We start from the raw sequence: 17,496 nt of genomic DNA, 5'->3' as shown, positions 1-17,496 counted from the left end.
TAACGTACAAATGAGCTTAAAGTAAAATCTCATCAATTACATTTTTATATTTACAACCGCTCAATTTTGACTGTACAACCTACAAAGTGCCACTACACTGATCTACAAAATGTGATATAATGAACACTTATCTTTCAATTATCTAGCAGTATCTTGTGTCTCTGGCCACAAGTAAACTTGTTGAAGTTTTCCCACACTCATTTTGTCATTTGTAAGCTTCAGGGACACTCCTCCATGTCGATCACTGATTATACTGGAAAATAAGTTCTTGTGGAAATATATATACATTAAGAACTACTTAACATTGTTGTCATTAAAGAATACTGGTTTCTTACCCTACATGGCTTTTAGCTACATGGAAATACTAACCCTTTAAATTACATGAACCACGTAGCCACGTAAATTATATAAAAAGGGAACATTATTCTTATAGAACCTAGTCATTACATCTGTAGACTTTTTGTTACATGTCTTGGATAAAAATATAAACTAAATTTGCTCAGCAGCAACTTTCCACACCTAGCAATTATCTGGACAGTTGAATATAGATAACACTGACAATTAAATGACTAGATTAGCTAGTAGAGGAAAGTGTGTGTTCATAGAGAAAGATTCCAGTAGTTATTATTTGGAATGTTGTGTTCATATTTTAAAAGCTTTTTGTGTATGTAAAAATTAATTAACAATACTACATATATAGTATAACTGCCAACTAATGTATTTATTTTACAAATTTCCATCCTGTTCAAGGAGAAGAAGAAAAAAAAAGAAACCCCTTTACAAGAAACTCTCCAAGCTAGAGAAAATGAAGTGTAATTATAAATATTTACATGTGGCAAAAACTTATACAGAACATCTCAAGACAATCATGCATGACAAACTTTTAGAGACAAAGCTGTGATGATATGGGATACATTCAGATGCTGTATGAACAGTTACAGCTCAAGTTGTTCATAATAATGTTCTCTTACAACAACAACAAAAAAAATCAGATTACCTATTTCTTGGACATCAATATACACTACTGTATTAGTATACACTTGAAATAAATTCAAATAATCTATGAGTGTGCTAATAAATATAACTTTAAATTTAAGACAATGCTAAGTACAGTACATGTACTTCGGCTTTTCTCAGATAACAAACGTCAAATAGAAAACTTTCAAACACACACTACAGAAGGAAGGAATAGCATTCTACCCAAAATAATCATATGATCTTTTCTATGACTTTCTTGACACACTGCCAACTCCTAAAGTTATATAGCTCATACACATGTCAAATGGCACAGCTTATGGTGCATAAGTGGAGGAACGGGGTGGAGAAGGATAAGGTTGAAAGAGCAAGAGGGGGGGAAACTGAGGAGGAAATATTATATAAAAATAAAGGTGTGTGTATACTTACCTAAGTGTAGTTACAGGATGAGAGCTACGCTCATGGTGTCCCATCTTTCCAGTACACTTTTTTGTGTGTTATGTTTTTTTTTTTTTAGACCTGCAACTTCAAGAATAGGCCATAGTTTAAACTAAAGAAATAACAGTGTTGAAAGACATCAGAAAGTTCCTTTTTTTTTCCCCCAAACAGTGTTGTAGGTGGAACAATTTAAGTGAGAAAGTGATGGATGTAAAAACTATAAGCAATTTTAAAGCATCATATGACACCTAGTTCATATCCTGTAACTTCACTCGGGTAATCACACAGTACTGTACAGCATAACCTCAATTTGGCGAACCTTGTTTCGGTGAATCTCTAGTTGCTGTGCACACTTTCCAGGGCAGATTTACCCACCAGCTTTGCCAAATAAGTGAAGATTTAACGTACAGTAGTAGAGAATGTGCAGATTTGCTTAGGAAGCAGACCCAGAGTTCAGAGATCTAGGAGAAAGGTTATCTATCATATGCAGCCCATCCTCCTGTTTTGATAGTACTTATAGGAAGGATGAAGACCATAGTACATATACCAATGTACAATGCAATTACAAACAAACTGGTATTATTGAATTTGGACAAACCAGAAAAACATTTTCTACTTATGTTGCAAAGACAAACTAAACTAACCTATCTAAGCCAAACACACACTATCCGAGGCCTAATATGGAACATGTGTGCGCTATACTAGGCCGAGGTATATTTGTTTTTTAGCTTCATTTTTTTGGACTCTACAAAGTGAATAGTACAAAATTCTACTGTCTAATTGCTTAGTACATCAATATTTGTACTATGGTGCACATAGTTACAAAAAGTAATACCTAAACAGGAGGATGGGTTGTCATATGCAGTCTCCGTGGTGTAGTGGTAAGACACTCGCCTGGCGTTCCGCGAGCGCTATGTCATGGGTTCGTATCCTGGCCGGGGAGGATTTACTGGGCGCAATTCCTTAACTGTAGCCTCTGTTTAACGCAACAGTAAAATGTGTACTTGGATGAAAAAACGATTCTTCGCGGCAGGGGATCGTATTCCAGGGACCATAGGATTAAGGACTTGCCCGAAACGCTACGCGTACTAGTGGCTGTACAAGAATGTAACAACTCTTGTATATATCTCAAAAAAAAAAATATGATGCCCACAGAGCATGGGATATATTAGGCTATGAATGAAAATATGGCTCCAATCGTATCTTTAATAATTTTCAAAGATGGATGCAATATTAAAAAGAGGGTTAGACGCTTGGATTAAGCACATTTAAAACCAATTTCTCCTATTTAGTTTTCATTGAGCCCCGGCTGCCTTTGAAAATGAGGTTCGAAGCTGTGGCGTTGAAAATTGCTAGACGTGTTAAAATCTCTTTGGACAAATTCTGCTGGTACTTGTCCATTATATGACCAATTAAAATAAAAAATTTGTTCAGTGAAATTAGCCCATGGAGCTTGGGAAATATTAGGTTATGAATGATCTCTCTTATTATGCCTGCAATCATGTTTTTCTAATTTTTCGTAGAAGACTGAAACATTAGGGGAGAAAAAATAACAGGCATAGCAATGCATTTTAGGCTTATAAAATCAAATGGCATCACAAATGCATCCTAAACCATTTTCAGTTGCAATGAATCCCTCGCTCCCAATGAATCAGGGTCGATCCCATATAATTCACCAAATTGAAGTTGCACTGTATAGTCCCTTATTTGGGCAGCCCTGTTTTTCCTGCCCTAAAGCTCTCTTTCTTTCTTTCATGACACAATTTTGCCACCAAAAAATGCTAGCATGACATTATAAAACACTGGGCAAAAGAAATGTGTAACATTTAAAAATAAAATTAAAAATGTTTGAAGACAAAGATAGATTTAAATCTAGAACATCAAATCCTGAGTAACCAAGATCAATATGGTAAGTAATGCAAAAACGACGCATTACAAATGCACCAGGACCATTAGAGACAAAATCATACTCGATACCTTCATGAAAAGTTGATAGAAAATGTATCTATTTGTCATATTAACAAAAAATTATAAAGGTGTATACTGTATATAAAACTAAATGCAAATACAGTAATAAACATTTACTAAAAACATTTTAAAACATAATATCAAAAAATGAAAGTGATATTTGCTTGATGTTTGAAGTTTGTTCTTAAAATTTAAAAGTAAACTTAGTTTGTCATTTACTTAGACAAGTAAAAATTAGATTTATTTATATACTGTATGTATGTAATTACCTAAGTTTAGTTGCTTGATGGAGGGCCTGACAGCCGAGTGGACAGTGCTGCTGATTCGTAGTCCTGAGGTTCCGGGTTCAATCCCCGGTGGAGGCGGAAGCAAATGGGTAGTTTCTTTCACCCTGATGCCCCTGTTACCTAGCAGTAAATAGGTACCAGGGAGTTAGACAGCTGCTACGGGCTGCTTCCTGGGTGTGTAACAGAAAGGATGCCTGGCTGAGGACCGGGCTGCTGGAACACTAAGCCCCAAAATCACCTCAAGATAGTTACACGACGAGACACTTAGTTCGTGGTGTCCCGTCATCCCATAACACTTTGAAACTACTGACAGTTTTGGCCTTCTCCCTCTTTCTCACTCAAACTTCTTCTAACCATCTACCACTTGGCAAAAGTGAACTTTATAGTGTTCTTTCGGCATCTTTGTTTCCGTAGCTTAAATCTATGACCTTTTACTCTTGAAGTTCCAGGTTTTAAGAATTCTAATCAATTTTGTCTATTACCACTATTTTATACATAGTGATGTGTCTGTATATGTGGTATATACGATGTGTGTCCCTGTAGTATAGTCGGGTTTGTTCTCGGTGCACAATTGGGAAGTCTAGATTTGAACCCCAGATGAGACAAATGGTCGGGCACAATTCCTATCACCTAATGCTCTGTTCACCTAGCAGTAAATAGGCACCCAGGAGTTATTTAGCTTGCTGTAGGGGTTCCATCCTGGGGAGTGTCAGTAGTTCAACCTAAGGGGAGGAGGGGTGGGGACCTTGATATAAGCCTAACATGTATATGTATACAGGCTGCCTGTCCCCTGACAAAATTTATTAAAAATAAATTAGGATAATTCTTTTGTCTTTACTTATCTAAAAAAATGACAAACTAAGTTTGTTTCTCAATTTAAAGAACAAATACCAACCAAATGTTTATATTTATCGTATTGGTTATTTTATGAACAAAATTGACTGCCAATGTTTTTTATTTTTCATCATTCAGTGTGATGATATGACCTTAGAAAATTCAAAATTATATATATATACTGTATATATATATCCCCTTAAATATTAATTAGTGGAGTAAGATTTTTGTTATCCCCTATGAAGTAAAATTAAGAAACTTGGCACCTGTAATTAACACAGCATGTTCCACTCCCTTGTATTGCATTCTGAAATCAAATTGTTTCAAAATATTTCAAAATTTAAAAATCAAAATATTTCACAAAATATTGAATAATGTAAAAAGTACAGTGCTTCTAGATTCTTAAGATTACAGCTTTGCGGTGAAAATATTTCATTTGCTTAAACATGTGAGAGACAAGCCATATATGCGACAACTGGCATTACCATTTCACACACGTCTTGCTCTGGCAGTAAACCAGCTATTCATCTTTACAGCCTTCTACTCTACCTAACTTTCAACCCTCAAATTTGTTCAGAAGAAAATTCATGTTCATTAAATCATAACTCACACACCTATCAAGAACTTACCAAGTAATAACAATTTGTAGCATTTATAAAGATAAGTTTGCCTCTAATATTCATATAAGGAGATAGTTTAGCTAACAAAAAATGCCCCGCTAAAGAAAATAACCACACTGAAATTTAAGTTATTTACGAATTTATGAAATCACCTTTTAACTAGCTGCATACAAAAAATAAAGACATCTTTTGTGATAACAGGAAAGTCTGGAGACAGCACCAAATGAATTATAAATAAATTCTCATAAAAAACAAAGTACCTTTGAGAATCCAAATTAACCCCCAGATAAATATTCTGCTATACAGTATTTACAAAATGGCACTATCAAGACCAAGTACTCAACTATTGGTCCCGAATACTGAAAAACAGTCTGTAGCATGTGTAGCCGATGAACTTCAGCTAGTCCAAAAATCTTGACGATTTCTTATGCATCAATAATAACTGGTAATTACCAAATAACATTCAAGGCTATTTTTTTACAACTTCAAAAAATTTCATAATTTCTTACAGCATACTAAGCCATATATATTCTCAGAAAAACACAATTTAAACAGCATATTCCACCGATTAAAAAAAAGAAGATCTTGAACACTAATAGGAATAAAATGCAAGTATTCAAGATTCAAACCCTGCAAAGGAAGCATGCACACATACTGCAACTATTATTCTACATTCAATAACTTAACCAAGCCACTCGTAGATAAAGTGCAGTTAGTTAACATCCAAACAAATTAAAAAATGGCCAACTGCATCACATTGAAACAAAATGAAATAGTAGTTTCTCCCAGCATCTTTATCTACAAGACTTCTTACAATACACTTGTTTGTTCTTAAATACATACAGAAAGACTGAAGACACTCTTCCCCTACTAGATACAAGCGTTTCATATCCTTTGGCATATTACTGTATATTATGACCACAAGAATTCTATCTTAAAGGATAGAAAAAATATATCTCCTTAAAATTCTGGTGAACACTAATGTACTCCACATGCTTCCCCACAAGATTCCGTGAATTTCATGAAGACTTTGAAACTTGTCTACAGTTTTAATACTGGCACAATTAAGAATCCAGCAACACCATGAAGAGAACCATGCAGTTAGTTAGTGAGCCAATATCCTTTAGTAGAAGTCAGATGATTCGAGAGTCTTGCACTGCTTGGACAGAGTGGCATACTGGCCATGGTTGGGCCCCAGAGAGTGACTATGACTGTGAGTGTGGTGGTGATGGTTGTGGTGGTTGTCATTGCGGCCCATTGTACTTACTGTTGTTGGGGCTGACCCACTTCCTCCTCCCATGCTACCCATTCCATCGCTGTGGTACAGTCGACCATTTCTGAAACAGTAATGAATATGTTATGATATAAATACGGTGTTAATGGCATCTATAGAGTGCTGAATAAAGAAAATGTAACTTTAGCATAAAAATCAGGCTTGATTGGCTATGAACAGCTGCTCTCTGAACATGACACTGATGGTCCCTATGGCAAGCTGAATGAAAGTCAACTGGACAGATTCATGATAGTCAGGGTAGGGTGAAATTCTGCTCTCATAGTAGGGATCTTGTCACAATATCCCTGGCAAGTCAATACAGGTGCTAGGGAGGCACTGGAGAAGAGTCCAATTTGGCTTGGAATGACCTCAGAAAGTGCTCCCATAAACATGGTATGCCTTACTGAACCCTACCTGGCATCTCACAGAGCAATGCCGTTAGTCTCCAGCTGCCAAAAATATTGCACCACTTACCCCTACACCAGTTCTATCACATTCAAACTAAAAAAAAGAAAGTATGCACAGGAGATTCAAGGAATCACACAAGGAAAGGGGAAAACTTGAGTATCACACTCAGAAAAAAGGTTTTCTTATTCATGTGAAGCCTGATTTCTGAGCTACTCTACTTGGATGTTCCCCAAGACAAGAGTATGTAGATGCAACGAGATACTAAAAAAGGGGAAAAAATATTAATCTTTTCTGAAGAATGGAGACTTGGAGTTCAAGGCAAGATGGTGATGATCCTGAAGAGCCATTGCAGACTTTCCTTAGACCCTCCCAGCAGCAGAGGTAAAAGTCACATGGAAGAGAACTCTCCAGTTGCAGGTATCTATTGGCGAAGGTGTGACTGGACTGCAAGAATGTCATAAAATGACATAAATAAGAAAAACTGAGTATGTTATACTGTTGAATACCACGCATCCCAGGGTACACCAGGGACCGACTTGAATTTACTCAGTGAAGTATGCGAAATGCATGGCCCTTAGTACAAGGCAGTATGCTGCAAGGATTAAGGAAGTTGTAGCCCGTGAGAGACTAGGGGCCCTGGAGATAAAGATGTAACACAACTAATGTACCAGACAAAACATATAATGAACTCTACACCAGACAAACCAAACCCAAAAGATGATATGGCTGTGGCAAAATAAAGGAATTAAATTTTTTGCTAGGAAATTAGGGTTAGGTTGTAGATGAATGACTAGATCTCCAAGCTAAAATATGTTAAAACCAGGAATTCCAACTAGAGCACGAAGTTCGCTCACTCGGTTGCCCATAGCAAGGGTAAGCAGGCACAAATTTGTAAGGAAGAAAGGAATTATCAGGGGAAAGCACCAAGCCATTACGACTATATAGCACTGGGAAGGGGTCAGGATAAGGTTTTGGGATGGGATGGGATGGGATGGGGGGCAGGAATGGTGCCCAACCACTTGGACGGCCGGGGATTGAATGCTGACCTGCATGAAGTGAGACCGTCGCTCTACCATCCAGTCCAAATGGTTGGACTCACAAATATGTAAGGATGAAGTTTACAAATGAAGGTGAATCCTGCAACCTCTAAAGACAAAAGAAACCTATGACTATATTGGGAGACCAAGTGAGCTCCAAAGAGTTGAAACAGCTGAGGAGGCTCCATATGGGCAGAATGATTAAAAGTAATTATGCTGAAGCATAATTGTCTCCAAAAAAGAGTAAAGAAAGAAAGATCACAAAGAAGGATTGACATACAAAAGAACTGGCAGAGAACAATATATGATAAAGGTACCTTCCTGGTGACCTCACATACTGCTAACAAGATGATGCTGAAAAATGTTGAAAGAACAATATTGTCGCCTGCTTCTCACAAAGGTGGTGACAGATCATCTGTAGAACTACAGTGGAACTGGGCTGTACTGACTAAAGGAGGCAAAACCTTTACTGTATTAGCCAACTAAACTCAACAGCCTTGAAAGCATACGAAAAAACATCCCGACTGGTAGAAACATTATTTATTAAAGTCCCAATACCATGTGACCATTTTAATCATGGAAGGAAGATGGATACACACAAAGCTTGAGATTTAATTCTGATGCAGAGAGACCTTCTGAGAAATGTCTTAACATATTGCAATGTCACATGAAGGATGCCTACCTCCGATTCTGGCAAGATGGCATTGTGGCAAGCTCAACAGGCCACAATGTAGGACTGAGAACAGGAGATGCTTTTTCACCCTCAGGGTTATTAACCCATGGAACTGCCTACCCGCCAAAGCTGTAACTGCCAAAACTGTGTTGAGTTTTAAAATATATGTAGAAAAGATCATCAAGGCAAATTGAGGGACCTTCTCATCTGACTGGGACATGAGACCTAAATTTTTTACACATACAAGAAGCATTCCAGTTTACATGTACTACAGCAAAAATATACATCATAAGGCCACTGCTCATGAGATCAACATTTCTAAGGATGATGATAAACAATTGACTAAATTTAAAACCACCCAAGTCCTCAGTAAAAAAAGTCAGGAGGAATAGGATGGCATTTGAGGCCAAGGACGTTCTGTTGGCTTGGGTACCATCATTTGATAGTGGTTGGAGAAAGCAGCCAATTGAAAAGCTATCAGGTGGATCAGAGTGCTTTTTGGCAATGACTGTGATACCAAGTAGGGCTCTGAAAAGCTAGAGTGGTTATTGGTGTACTTCCTATGGTCACTCTAGGCTGGACTGAGTTCTTCCCCAGTGCCCCCTTAACATCAGTATGACCCAGCAAGGAGACATTTTGAAACGATACCCACTGATCCTGTTTAGAATATCGCCTTGCTTCGACGATTATGAACCTGCTCAATGGAACATTCAGTGGTCTAATCTTAGGAAGCATACCAGTAGAATAACTAACAAAAATCTAAGTTGTTTAGTTCCCATTAATACCAGTCTTACAGCATATTTTATTGCATTCCCCCCACCCGACTGATGAAACTCCTGATATGTTAATTAATCGTTTTCATTTTGTAATTAAGAATATGTAAAATATACATCATAATTAACTATATCTCTTGGCAAACTTAATCACTTCTCTTTAAGACATTCATGTTCTTTAAAAAACTATAAAGGCTATAATTGAACATATAACTATTTTTTAATAGTGAAGAAAATATGGAGTTGAAGTAGAGCAAATATTTTAGAGTATCACATTTACTAAAAGAAAGTAAACAAAAACAGTGACCAGAAATATTACGACTTCTCGTGCACCCAACCTTGTAGCCTCCCAACAATGGCCACAAAGGTGTTTAGCCCATGTCAGAGGCAAACTGAATTGTACACAACCATCCCTAATCAAATGTGATAAATTTCAGAGATTCAGAAAAAAACATTGATGTGGTTCATAACTACATACCAGTGCTACCAGGTCAAAATGATTACCTAAATTATGATTTATAAATATGAAAAAGAGTGATCAACTTTAAGTACACTGTTTCTCTCTAAAGCATTTAAGGCTTGCTTTTCTCAACACACTGTGCATCACACTTTCCATCACTGTGATTTCAGCAACAAAGTATTCTAGTTGCATTATTTCACAGTTAATTACATCATGCCATCTCTAGCCTGAGCAGCCTTGAGCAAATTTTTCATGATTTATGAAGCTGGGTTTGCTCCTTTTAACACGATGTCTCAAATCTGTGTATAGTACAAAAAGTCACTGTTATTCAGTAATTTACAAATGAATTGTAAATTCAAACAAATCTTCTGCGTAAAATATTATCATACCACTAAAATAACTACTGAGTGTATGAATATATTATTATTTTTAAATTTTTTTAACCTTCTTTAATTAAAGAAATGTAATTTTAAAAAATTTCAAGAATTTTTTTTTAAGTGTATGCTGAATTTAGTGAAAGTAAAAGAATCATTCAAACCAGCCTCCCTGCCCCCCTCCCTCTCTTCCCCATTTATTGTCTAATGAGAAGCAACACACACAGTTCGAGAAAACTGCGTGCAGTAAAAATAAGTTCAACTTACTCAAAACAAAAACACAAGTACAGTATTATTATTCAAAAAAATATTACCAGTCTTGTATGAGAGGTGTTAAAATAATATCTATTAAAACCACAGCATTAAACATAATTTATAGGAATATACGTATCAAAGACTGAATGAACTGCCAAAACTGAATTTGCAGTGCCTTGGACAAATCACGCCGAGGTACAAATCATGCATGGAGCACTCAAAGCGTTTTCAAGAAGTGATAAGACTTAAGAGATTCTAACAAAATTAACACAAAAAACAAAACATAATGGGAGTTGCCATGTACATTCCACGAAGCATATTGTTAAATACATATGAGTGTGTCTTGCATGTTGCATCATAGAAGTGGAGACTTACTCGGGGGAATCCACCAATGTTTGCCGAGAGCAATTGAGAAAGGGGAAAATGGGATGATGAATAATATCTTTCAGCTGACTTCACAAAACTCTTACACTTAATAAGAAACATGTTAGTTGATAATGTGCAACACACATCATACTTAATATCTGGTGTTCATTTTCTATTATAGAAATAGATAAGTTTACAAAAGTATTTATGCTTGACAGCCCAGTAATTAGATAGCAGTGACAGGAACCTATTAAACCTCCAAAATCTAAGAAAAAATATTTGTTGGAAAGGAGGCAAAGCTGAGAGGTAATAAAATAATAAAACCCTTTTCTTGTACTGTAATATAAAAGATGTAGAAAAACAAAAAACAAAAAATCTAATTTTGAATGTTACACTAATTTGCACGAGCTACTCAAGACAAATATTTCTGAAACCATCTCTTAAAAGACTACTGTACTGAGCTCTTGCTAATACTCTATTCTCAAAAACGCAATTAGCAATTAATCTAATACTGTATATAGATTATATTTCTTTCATTATACAGTATTTCATACAGTATAAGCATACTGCATACTATATTTCCTCTGGGGCCTTAGGAGAGGTCACATGAAATTTGTTTCCAAATATTTAAAAAAAATATTCCACAATTTGACGTGTTAAAGACTGAATAAACTTAAAAGTATTTATGAACGAATTCTTCAGACTGACTTGGTCATCAAATCAAATCAACTATTGCCACTTGTTAGTGCTGAGGAGGAAAGAATATAAGATGAAGGCTGTCTCACCAAGCACATACTGTACAAACAAAACAAAAAGGCACGGAAATATTTAAAAGACGAAGTCATAATTCTGGAACGTACAACCCATCCTCCTGATTAGATAGTACTTTGTGTAACTATCTGCACCATCATACATACAATGATGCAATAGACAATTAGATACTTTTTAATTTATAGTCCATAAAAAATAAAGCTAAAAAATATACGTAAAATATTCCTAGGTCTAGTATACAGCAGCACATATGCGTACTGTACTTTATTAGGCCTCAGACATGTATTAGGCTTAGGATGGTTAGGTTTTATTAACAACAAATGCAAAATCTTTTCTGGTTTATCCAAATTCTTCTATTTAACTGTCCATTATGTCAATATATGTACGATGGTCCACATCGTTACTCTGAGTATTATCTAAACAGGAGGATAGACTAGGGATGCAAGACTTATAATGAAAATAAATTTAAATGGAAGTATGCTTGACTTATGTAGCATTGCAATGTGAACATGACCACTGGAAAGAGTGAAAAACATTAATGAGAATAAATAATCCCTACTTAATGCACTTAACATCAGCTCATCTATGAACAATTACTAACTGTTCCGAGATCTATATTGCCAATAATGTAATATTTATGATAAATTTCATCTCTGAGTAGGGCATTATGCACATTTTACGTAGATATCCTACTTAACAAGATTATATACATCCTGGTGCGAGACCATACATAGCCTGAGGCATGAAAAGGTGCCCACCAATTTACCAGGCAAACTGTACGTCCAAGTCTATGACATTCGCTTATGATTACATCCACAAAAAATTCTTTCCAGCTCAAAGTTAAGTATCATAAGTGCCTTTGTCTCCAAAAATCAATTAGGGCAGCTATCCTGTTGCTCATGACTAATGAAAGTTACATTTAAGCACTGTCATTAACCACTGTACTGCATGTTAGCTTAATATGACAAGTCCCCTGTGCGCATAAAATAAATTCCCATTTTTTCTAATATTGCTAAAATTCGATTCCTGGTCATAGGAGAACTAAACAATACTTTTAGGTGATATACTTTGGCCATGATAGAGCAGGGAAGTTGAGCAATTTATGAGTATTGCTTGCTTGGTAAAGGTAGCCAAAGAAGCTCCGTGGCTACGGGAGTTTCTGCAAATATAATTATACATAATTACTGTACAGTATTTCAATGTCTTGAATGATTTTTTGTTTGGTCTTTTGCAGTATTATTATTCAATTGTGTGCAATTTGAGAAATTTATGTAGACAAAAGTGTGGAACATCACTATGCTAAAAAATATGGTACGCACATCTTAATCAAACATTATATTTTTAGAGCAATATACAGTAACTTAATGATTTTGCTTATACAGTATTGCACTCGATGCACACATTATATATATAATTATCTACAATTTTCTGCATCATGACAAACTATTAAGCCTTTCTAGTGAATGTAATAATTTTATAACTGGTTACCAGAGTTCAGCTAAGTCCTGGACTGCGTATGTATAGTTGTAACAGTATGCATTGAAAATATTTTCTTCTTCATATTGCAATGTTTTTACCATGATTTTTTCCAAGTGTAATGATGCATTGGGGGGTGTCAATAATATTATTTGTATCACAGAATGTGTAGATTATTGGCACTCACAGATATACAGTATTCATGTCATGTACTAATACAACTTTAAGTATTATATTCTTTGAACAATAAGACAAACAGTTTTTGCCGTTATTACACTATATACACTTTTCATGTATAGAAATCAAAATTTTTTGCATACTACAAACCAATAAAAAGTTTTGGTGGGTGCGTTGATGAAATCCAAACACGGTGGCACCACACAATATGAGAAAACGACACCAACAGATGTCACCAGAGGCTAGAAAATGCTTTCAATATACTACACACACACACACACATAACTAAAACTAGTCACAGAACTGCTATTATTATCACATTCCTGTCACTATATTGTGAATATCATAACTAGCATTGTGTTCACTGATATTTGAACGTTGTACATAGTTTTATCACAGTCAGGATCATGTATGACATTCATTGCAAAATAATTGGAGTTACTTTTTATTCATTATTAAGTGGTGGTGTGGCCCCGACCTACACGGCTGTGCTGTGAGCTCCAGCTGTATGCGCCAGCCTTGGTTGCTCTGGTAGTACTGAGGCTCTCACAGCCAGGAGGGATGTCGACGACATTCCTTCAAGATGGCGTCTGTTTATTGGAATCCCGAAGAACAGGATGTAAGCCCTGTACCCACGGGAGTTTTGAATCAAGCGATATACTAACAAGCGTGATATGCTGGTTGGCGCACATCCTTTAACCATGATATCACGGTGTTTGCAGTACAGTGGTTAAATGCAGAAATATTCACACATTTTAGAGTATACATCTTACCATTCAATCAACATCTTCAAGACAAAGAAAACCACTGGGGCTTCAGCTGTTAAGATCTTAGCACTTTATGAGAGAAGCAATAACTGGTGATATACAAGAGCAGCTAGTAATCTCTCATTCCTCTTTAACATTAGGCAGTATTATTAATGAAATCTTAAGCCCACTTCATTGAACCTATGTGTTACATAACTATTCTAAACTAAATACTGTACTGTATACAGTATTTCTTAAAAAAAAATAGGGGGATATAATCCCAATATTTCAACACAACGATAATAAATATTAAAGCTAAAGCCCATAATTTATATCAAACATAATACAGCATCAGCTATCCACCATAACCGGTGGAAGACAAAAGACACACATAAACTCCTGCCTTTACACAAACATAATATATAATACACAAGGAAAAGTAACTTTCTTCTCATTCCATACTACTATAAGAAATAATTGGTGTGTAGATATTTACAAAAATATTTATCACAAATAAATTGTGTAACTTTATAGAATCAATATCTGTTCCTTGTTCTATAGTTAACAAAAACTTTTAATACTTTACTGCCAAATTTTGTTGCATAATCTATTAAGGGCTATTCATTTATAAAATCACTTAACAAAAGTAAGAAACTTACAAAGTCCCAGGAAATGGTGGCGTCTGAGGTGGTGTGTGCGAGTGACGGGGTCTCGAGTAACCAGGTGCCCCAAGAGAAGTCAGTGTTCCTCCTCTTGACCCTCGGCCTGGTAAGAATGGGTCACGTTCTTCTGATACGCCAGGTTCAGCTCTGTTACAACAAGAGTTACAACAACATTAACAATATAATATATATAATTAAAGACAATAGTATATCCCTTCCAACAATGTAAACTGAACCTCAATGGGAAAATATTGTACTAAATACCTGTAATAGCTATTTTGTATTGTATCTGATTGAGGAGTGTATTCTTAGGCTGCAATGCCAGGCATATCTCAATACTAAAACAATACTGAATTATGCAATCTGAAACAAATCCAGCATAGCTCCCCGAGCTAGCCACCTGGTTAGCCCCGAGGCTAGTGTACCCAACCAGGCATGTATAAATCTTAAGCACCTACCACAGACCAGAAGCACAATATGGTCCAAAGTGACAAAGGGCATCTGGGAATACTAGATTAACTAAAGCCAAGAGGAAAAACCAGCAGAAAGGTAAAACACCCCAAAACTAGTAACAGCATACAAAACATTAGCAAACCTATACTCATTAGATAGATAGATAGATAGATATATATATATATACACACACACACACACACACACACACACACACACACACACACACACACACACACACACACACACTAGATGGACTCATTAGATAATCTAAGATGGGTTACAATGATAGGAACCCACAAAGATCCCTGATAATGACTTTCTACATTACCCTCAAGGAGACTATCTAGGATATGTTGACCAGACCACACACTAGAAGGTGAAGGGACGACGACATTTCAGTCTGTCCTGGACCATTCTCAAGTCGATTGAGAATGATCAAGGACGATCGACTTGAGAATGGTCCAGGACGGACCGAAACGTCGTCGTCCCTTCACCTTCAAGTGTGTGGTCTGTTCAACATACTTTAGCCACGTTATTGTGACTCATCGCCTGCACTATTTAGGAATGAGAAAAAAACTGCAAAACACCACCTGGAGGGAGCCAATAGGGGACCATGGCATGGAAACATCATGGGGAAAATTTCAAGAAGGTCATCACTGAACTCGTTCAAAAATGTGTGTCAAAAAGGTGAAAGAAAGGAAATGGAACTAGATGGACGACACAAGAGCTTTAATAACTAAGTGGAACCTCTGGAGAAGGTATAAATTCATGATAAACATCATTGATTATGAGATATATAAAAGGGTATTAAATACAGCCACCCAGGAAGTCAGATTATCTAAAAGAAAACTTGCCAAAAGCAAAGAAAGATCTAAAGTTGTTCCATGCCTATCTAAGTAGTAAAACCAAAACAAAGGTAGGTAGGACCCCTTGAAAGATGAGACTAACCAAGTAATAAGACGATAAAAGTGCAGCAAACATTCTGAAAGAATACATGTGTTCACACTAGAAACGACATCAGATGACATCCCATTACCCACACAAATGTTTGAAGGAGGTGAAGAGAACAAATTAAGGGATATGCCCAAAACATGCGCCATAATCAGGAAGAGCACTAACAAACTAAAAGACTCAAAAGCACCAGATGTGGATGGAACTCAATCCAAAGTCATAAAGGAACTGGCAGATTAACTATGCCTACCACTGACACTCCTTTTCAGAATATCTCTGGACCAAGGAACACCTCCCCCAGATTGGAAATACATTATGCTAATGTCACCCCTATCTTCAAAAAAGGTAGAAATAGCTCAGCAGAAAACTAAAAACACATGCACATGAAGTAATGCAAAACACAGGCCCTGCAGAACACCAGGGACAGAGGCTAAAATAGGGCCAAAATTTATCTGAAAATGAAGCCATATAGAACAAAGGAGCATGAAGAGCTGTTCATTAAGTCACAACAGGTGCATGACAGAGGTGACTGACTGGCTGGTACAGTACTCTGAACTGCTCTGAACTGAGCTAACTAGCAGGGCTAACTGGCTAATGTGTGTGTATATATACAGTTGACAGTTCTCAGTGTTTCTCCATGCAGTTGCTTGTTATGAGGTGCTCTATATTTTTGGCGAGTTTTCCTCTTGGCATCACTTCATCTAGTATCCCTAGACACCCTTCGTCTCTAATGAGTTGATCAGATTCTACATCTGGTCTCTAGTAGGTGTTTATGACTCACAAGGGGCATGGTGGGTATATGCTAGTCTTGAAGCTAACTAAAATACTAGCTTGGGGAGCCATCGAGGAGGAAAGCCTTACCAGGAAAAGAAGAACATTCTGCCCACCTCATGATGAATACAATTATGAAGTTCTCTTAAAACTCAGGCTTTGAGTATGTATGAAAAAACCTTAATGAATAGTACACTCAGTTGCTCCCTTGGACAGGATCCAGCAGTGAGGGCAGGTTGACATTCTGCACTGATACAGAAGGGAACTTTTAAAATTGTCCCTACCTGGCCATAACAGTGCCAAGGAGACACTGGTAAACACTCAACCCAGTCCAAAATATACACAGTATATACAAAACGTGCATTTTTGAGCCGGTACCCGTTTGCCTCTTGGCACTCCACCTCAAAATCTCTGAATCCTTATATCATGTTTCCATATAATATAGCTGGTATCTTCCAGTTGCTTCACAGAATGGTCCAGCTCAGTAAGTGACATGCTTTTTCTTGTACCTATGTTCTCCAGATGATCATACTGAAGGCATGTTTCTCTGTTGTCTTGAAATAAAAATCAGAGCTCAGTGGTTTTGAAAACCCACTCATACACATGCCTGCCAGTACTGCAAATTTGCTGTTAAAACTGTTAGTATGTGGCCGTGGGCTTTCTTTCATTAGCATAAACTTTGTGTCCTCTAATGTGGTTGGGTTCTGGGAGTGTTAATGTGGCTGTTCCTCTTGCCAATTCTACA

At 36.6% G+C, this 17,496-nt stretch overlaps 1 protein-coding gene across 16 annotated transcripts in view; it reads right to left on the bottom strand.

Moving 5' to 3' along the window:
• The window catches only part of tty (tweety), a 158,644-nt gene continuing 141,148 nt past the window's right edge, over window positions 1–17,496 (bottom strand). For 8 of the 16 annotated variants that reach the window (XM_069305882.1, XM_069305887.1, XM_069305892.1 and 5 more), the window contains 2 exons: window positions 14,571–14,720; window positions 1–6,459 (listed from right to left, as the gene is read on the bottom strand). In XM_069305882.1, the coding sequence (XP_069161983.1) occupies window positions 6,246–6,459; window positions 14,571–14,720 (364 nt within the window). In that variant the 3' untranslated portion in view covers window positions 1–6,245. Of the gene's footprint in view, window positions 6,460–12,305; window positions 12,672–14,570; window positions 14,721–17,496 lie in introns of those variants that run through there. The other 8 variants (XR_011223058.1, XR_011223057.1, XM_069305893.1 and 5 more) reach the window with 8 other exon arrangements.

Source organism: Procambarus clarkii, chromosome 56 (genome assembly GCF_040958095.1).
Source record: "Procambarus clarkii isolate CNS0578487 chromosome 56, FALCON_Pclarkii_2.0, whole genome shotgun sequence".
Lineage (NCBI taxonomy): Eukaryota > Metazoa > Arthropoda > Malacostraca > Decapoda > Cambaridae > Procambarus > Procambarus clarkii.
The sequence above is the reverse complement of the archived record's forward strand: the minus strand, read 5'-3'. Positions and strand labels throughout refer to the sequence as shown.